This window comes from Nycticebus coucang, chromosome 15 (genome assembly GCF_027406575.1).
Source record: "Nycticebus coucang isolate mNycCou1 chromosome 15, mNycCou1.pri, whole genome shotgun sequence".
NCBI classification, from domain to species: Eukaryota; Metazoa; Chordata; class Mammalia; order Primates; family Lorisidae; genus Nycticebus; species Nycticebus coucang.
Window position 1 is genome coordinate 31675687 of NC_069794.1, and position 6000 is coordinate 31681686.

Consider the following 6000-nt stretch of genomic DNA (forward strand, 5'->3'; position numbering starts at 1 on the left):
CATGTAAAAGAGGACCAAGAACCTTTACCATATTCTGTGGTATCAACTCTGTCTAAATGTAAGGCAATGACGTTATCTTGAAGAGAATGATATTTATTCAAGAAGTACTTAACAGGGGCCTATCATATCCCAGGAATTGTCCTGGGGACTTAGTTGTGCATATAAGGCAGTCAAACTCCCTGCTCTCCTTGAGCTTCTACTCTATTGGGGGAGAGAGACAGAAAACAAATAATTTATATGGATAGGTTAATTAATTGATCAGTTCCTTGGCTTTTAGTATACATTTCTGTCAGTTTGCCCACCAGAACAGGTCCTTTATTAGAACGGTAAAAAGGTCTGATCACTCAAAGTATTATAGACTTGGAAAGTATTGAAATAGAACTTTGGGGAATTGGGGGCAGTGACTTTTAAGAAAATAGCCTAACTCTATCAATGACTTCTACTAACTTGACCCTCTCACGTGTGCTTTGTTACTTGCCTTTTGTTCTTAGTTCTCATGTAGCTTTCTCTCTGAATTAACATGAAAAATATGGTTAGTGCTATCACTAACTTCAACTAAGAACCATTTGTTAACTTCTTTTAAAAACAATCGCTTCTCAGCCTTTTGGCTAAGATCAAATGCAATATCTATTCTTATCAGTTTACTATATGATACATCCTGTATTCAATGGCAATATATTAGATGGATTCTGGAGCAAGAAGATGAAGTAGGAGCTTGCTCTGTCCATTGTATGTATTGATTTGGTATTGTAGTACCTCTAGAAATGCTGTGCCCTATAAAAAAAATAAAGAAAATTGGGGTAAATACATTAAAATGACATTATGTTTGAAATTCCATGCTAAAATCTGGAATAAGCTGCTAGTATTTTGGCAAACATTTCTCATTTGTCACTAATTTTTCCTTGTGTGTGCCTCTTGAGTTCCCAAGGACATCCTTTAGTGGCAGCTAACTTACTTAAAGTCTAGTAAGTGGCTTTGATTTTAAGTAATTTGGTTTTTCATCTGAAGATATCCTTATTATAAAAATTGCACTATAAAAAACAAAATTTTATTTAGGTAAGCAAATGTACCGTTGTCACTTCTTACTATTTGCATTAAATAAACATGCTACATAGTTTTTCCATTTAAAAACATGGGGGGTTATTTGATTATGCCAGAATAGTTACAGTCAAGAACTCATGAACATTTTTGTTTTATGCCCTTAAAAAAGGTTTTTGTCTACTTTTTTAAAAAAGTTCTCTTTTGAAATTACAGCTCTTTCAAATACTGTAAGTCAAAACATTTTTAACAAAGAAGAAAAATTCCTATATTTACTTAAATAAATACAGCAGTAAACTTTATTTTAAACTGAGGAGGCTTTTTGTATTGTAGTTGCTTTCGTTTTTTTAATACCTATGGCTTTTCCTTTGTTTTTTTAGAAATTGAAGGGAATGTGCTCTCAGGGGGTTCAATTAATTGAAGTTAGTAGATCAGTATTCAGCAATCATATCTTTTAAAGCTCTTTCTAATCCTGAGATTTTATGATTCTATATTTACCTTTGTCTCTGCTTTTTTCCTTTAGGGACAATAGAGCAAGGATCATGATCATGTTGAGGCTAAACCGGAAAGTGAATTGGGCTAGGGATTCAAGAGGTGCTAGGCGCTAAGTGGGAGTCTGAGACGTGTTTTGGTTAATTCTAAAAGGTGCAATTACTGTAGGCACCTTTTTCTCCTTTGTAATTTTTTTAAATACTTAATAAATTTTATTAATGGTTGTTATAATGGGGAGGGGAAGAAAAAGACAAACTCAAAGATGAAAACAGTTTTAGAAGTCATCTTTCTCAAGTACCTTCCTACAAACAGTCCCTGAACAGGTCAATATATAAGCAATCAAAGAGATCAAGAAAAGGCTTTTGAAAAGAACTTTGAAGGAGAAGAAGTATTGGGGCAGGGGTTTAGAATGTTGGGCTTATGTTTATTGCCTCATAAGAAGTTTCTTGAAAGATAGAATTTTCCTTGGGGATAAGACAGAATTTGAGGTAGGTATTTTATGTCTCTTGGAGCTAGGACAGTCCTTTTTATCTTTGTGTTTCCAGCTCCAAGTATACCACCTCACCTGTATTAGATACTCAAAAGTTGTTTTCTGAGCTGAACCTAGTACCCATTCATGACAGAATAATGAAAACAATGTAATCCCAGGTAAAAGGAGTGAATTTTTGATGTGTTCTAAGTCACTCTTCAAAATCTTCCCTTTCAGAAAATATAAACATGTTTTTATGTGCAGTATATTGAAACCACAAGCACTGACTTTGTATTTCAAAGTTAGAAGAAATGAGATTGATGTCCCATACAGTTGTAAAATGCCAAAAATAAGTAGAGCTGAAATGAATTAAAGCGCAGTGCTCAGAAAGGCCAAGGAAAAGCTTCAGACCAAGGGTGGCTATAATTGAAAGGGTCCAAATAAGTATTTAAAACCACTCCTCCTGGGACTGCGAAGATTTCTGAATTTCAAAGTGGCATTTTATGTTTGACAAGGTGACATTGTGTAAGAAATGTATTGTAAAACATTGCTGTACGATAGGAAAATGATTGAATGTAAATATTTCAAGATTGTAGACCACTGTTTAAATGTTATCATAAATCTTTGCCATTGTTTTAGGGGGTAACTCTCATGCATATATGAGCTGAATTGTAGAGCTAGCTCTTCAAAGAAAAATCGTCTATGTGTTTCTGTCTTTCTACCACTAATCTGATTCAACCACAAAAATATCCTATTAGATTTTTGCCATTACTATCACATGCTTATTATTACATAAGTGAGAAAACCTTTTTCTTAAGGTATCGTATGGCAATTGCCCTAGTTACTGAGTAGTCTGAAATGTCACTGTTACGTGGAATTAGAATGGGGTAGAATAATTTGTACTTTTAAGTTTTGAAAAGAAGAAAACTTGAACTCTAAGATTAACTATTCTTTCATTCTTTATAGGTTTGGAAGGTTTACAGTTGCAGCTCTTCAGTCCAAAGTAGAACAGTATGAACGTGAAACCAGTCGCCTCAAGAAAGCTCTAGAACGAAGTGATAAGTACATAGAGGAACTAGAATCTCAAGTTGTACAGCTGAAAAAGTCAGGCAAAGAGAAGGAAGCTATGAATTCCATTTGCCAGAGATCACTTTCTGCAGATGGCATGGGTGGCAAAGGTAGTGAGGAGGATGTGGCATCAAAGAATCCAGGTGATAGTGCCAATAAGCAGTCTGGCTCATCTACATTGAGTTCTTCTCACCTGGCAAAGGCTTCTAGCAGCAAACTCTCTGACACCGGGTCTGCTAGGCAGGAAAGCACCAGCAATACAGAGCTAAACTGTTCTAAGAACAAAGACCTATATCAGAAACGGGTAGAAATCATGTTAGATGTGACAGATACACATATGGATACTTATTTGGAAAGAGAGTGGGGTAATAAACCAAGTGATTGTGTACCCTACAAAGACGAAGAACTTTATGATCTTCCAGCTCCCTGTACTCCTTTGTCCCTTAGTTGCCTTCAGCTTAGTACTCCAGAAAATAGAGAGAGCTCCTCCGTCAAAGCCGGAGGTTCCATAAAGCACTCCAGTCATCTCAGAAAATTGGTGTTTGATGACTTTTGTGAATCTTCAAGTGTTTCTATCAAAGATTCTTCAGAAGATGATACAAATAGAAATGAAAATGAAAACAAATCAGAATGTTTTACTTCCCCAAAGACAGGATTTTGGGACTGTTGTTCTACAAGCTATGCCCAAAGCTTGGATTTTGAAAATTCAGAGGGGAACACAATAGCAAATTCTGTTGGAGAAATATCTTCAAAATTAGGTGAGAAACCAGGCTCATGTTTATCCAAAAGGTTGAATTCTATTCGCTCTTTTGAAATGAATCGGACAAGAACATCTAGTGAAGCATCAATGGATGCTGCTTACCTTGACAAAATCTCTGAGTTGGATTCAATGATGTCAGAGTCAGACAACAGCAAGAGCCCATGTAATAACGGTTTTAAGTCTGTGGATTTGGATGGGTTGTCAAAGTCATCTCAAGGCAGTGAATTTCTTGGGGAATCTGACAAATTGGAAGAAAGAACTAAGCTAAGCCTTTCCAAAAGTTCTCTAACTACTGCTGATCACTTAGAAAATGGAAATGAGTGGAAACCCACTTCTTTTTTTCTCCTTTCTCCATCTGACCAAGAAATGAATGAAGATTTTTCACTCCATCCCAGTTCTAATCCAGGAACTAATGAAACCAAACCCCCAAGCTGTTTGTTTCAGACAGAGTTTTCCCAGGGTATTTTGTTAAGTAGTTCACATCGACTATTTGAAGATCAAAGGTTTGGGTCTTCCTTGTTTAAGATGTCCTCAGAGATGCATGGTCTTCATAACCACCTTCAGTCTCCTTGGTCTACTTCCTTTGTGCCTGAAAAAAGGAATAAAAATGTGAGTCAGTCAACAAAAAGAAAAATCCAGAGCAGCCTTTCCAATGCCAGCCCATCAAAAGCAACTAAAAGTTGACTCATTAGAAAGGTGTCATTTGTGGTTTTGTTCTGAGAGAAATAAAAGTTTTTAAAGTTACTTTTTTCCTCTCATAAAAGTTCTATACAATTTTGAATTGATAATCTTTAGTCAAGTGTCAAGTCAGAATTGTAGATTAACCTATACCCAGAATAATTTTGTTTACTTTGGAAAGACTCCAAGAAAAAAATAAAAGACTTCTTGGAGCAGGGGTCTTTTTAACCAGAGAAGTTAGGAAGAGGAATTTTTTTTTTTTTTTTTGTAATGAGTTATATGTATCTGGGTTGGGTACATTTTTTTTTTCAATGATTTTTAATTGTTAAATACAGTTAATTTTTAACTCTTAAATACAGTATTTAAGTGTTAAATACTTGTTGCTAAGTCTCAGTTGTCTGCAGAATTTGGATTTCTTAAAGAAAACTTTTAATGTTGTCTACATACTGCTCATAAAACATTTGAGTCTCTTTAATAAAATCTTTTCCTAGGGTGGAAATTATTTCATCTGCCTTTTTTATTTATGATTAGTAATGGCTTAACTTTTATTCAAGGCCATGATGCAAAAATAGCACTCTAACCTTAGTACAGTGTTGATTCACTTTTTTTTAGGTTTTATGTATATGTTTGCATTTTTTTTCTAAATTGTGCTTTGCTTTTTGTGAAAACATTCTCTAGTATGAAAGAATACTTTTACTGTATGAAAATACACATTTTATGTCAGGTACCTTAGATTTGTTCATCTTTATATGTGTTTAAAATCGGAAATTGAGCATAACTTGGAAAGAAGGCATGAAACAATTGGGTTTAGAGGAGCCTGAACATCCTAGCTTAATTTTTCAAAATGTAGAGGTGCAGAAGTACTCAGAGCCAAGTTCTTGATCACTACTTATAACACAGGGGAGTGTTTTTTTTTGTTTTTAACTGCATGTTACCGTTCTTTGTGGAAACTGTATGCATGATAGCATTTTTGCTTGCTGTGTTATCCGTACTTTAAACAGTTTCAGTTGGCTAATATCTTTTATGTACAACAAGAAAATTTTTTTTCTTTATGGAGAATATTGAGAAGATGAGGATAGGTAAGAGTTAAGCACAATTTTTCATTTAGGCTCTGGAAAAGTGTATTATTCTAACCATGTCTGTTATGCCTATATAATCCTTGAAAAATGGGTTTGTATGCTAATGACTTGTTTATCTAATGTGCACTGAACATTTTACATTAATACCATACTGTTTTACATTAATACTGCATGCTTTTCTATGTGAATTGAATAAAAGATGTCATAAACACTGTATTCCTTGATTTTGATGATGATTCCTTATCTCAGATATTGAATTATCCTATAAAGACTAGGAAAACCTACTATTTTTAATTGATTTTATACAGAAGTTAGCAAACTATGGTCTGTGGACCAAATCTAACCTATACCTGTTTTTGAAAGATTTTGAGTAAAAAATAGTTTTTAGATTTAAAATTTTTTTTTTTTAATTCAAA

At 34.2% G+C, this 6000-nt stretch overlaps 1 protein-coding gene and 1 non-coding gene across 2 annotated transcripts in view; both read left to right on the forward strand.

Annotated features, from left to right (window-relative positions):
* OBI1 (ORC ubiquitin ligase 1) overlaps window positions 1–4612 on the forward strand; it is a 39913-nt gene extending 35301 nt beyond the window's left edge. Inside the window, exon 6 of the mRNA XM_053563847.1 lies at window positions 2966–4612. Coding sequence (XP_053419822.1) covers window positions 2966–4511 — 1546 coding nt within the window. The 3' untranslated portion in view covers window positions 4512–4612. The remainder of the gene's footprint in view (window positions 1–2965) is intronic.
* LOC128567151 (U2 spliceosomal RNA) lies at window positions 589–778 on the forward strand. Its single transcript, XR_008374800.1, has one exon. It is a non-coding gene; the product is annotated as a U2 spliceosomal RNA (small nuclear RNA).
* Window positions 4613–6000: the final 1388 nt, after the last annotated feature.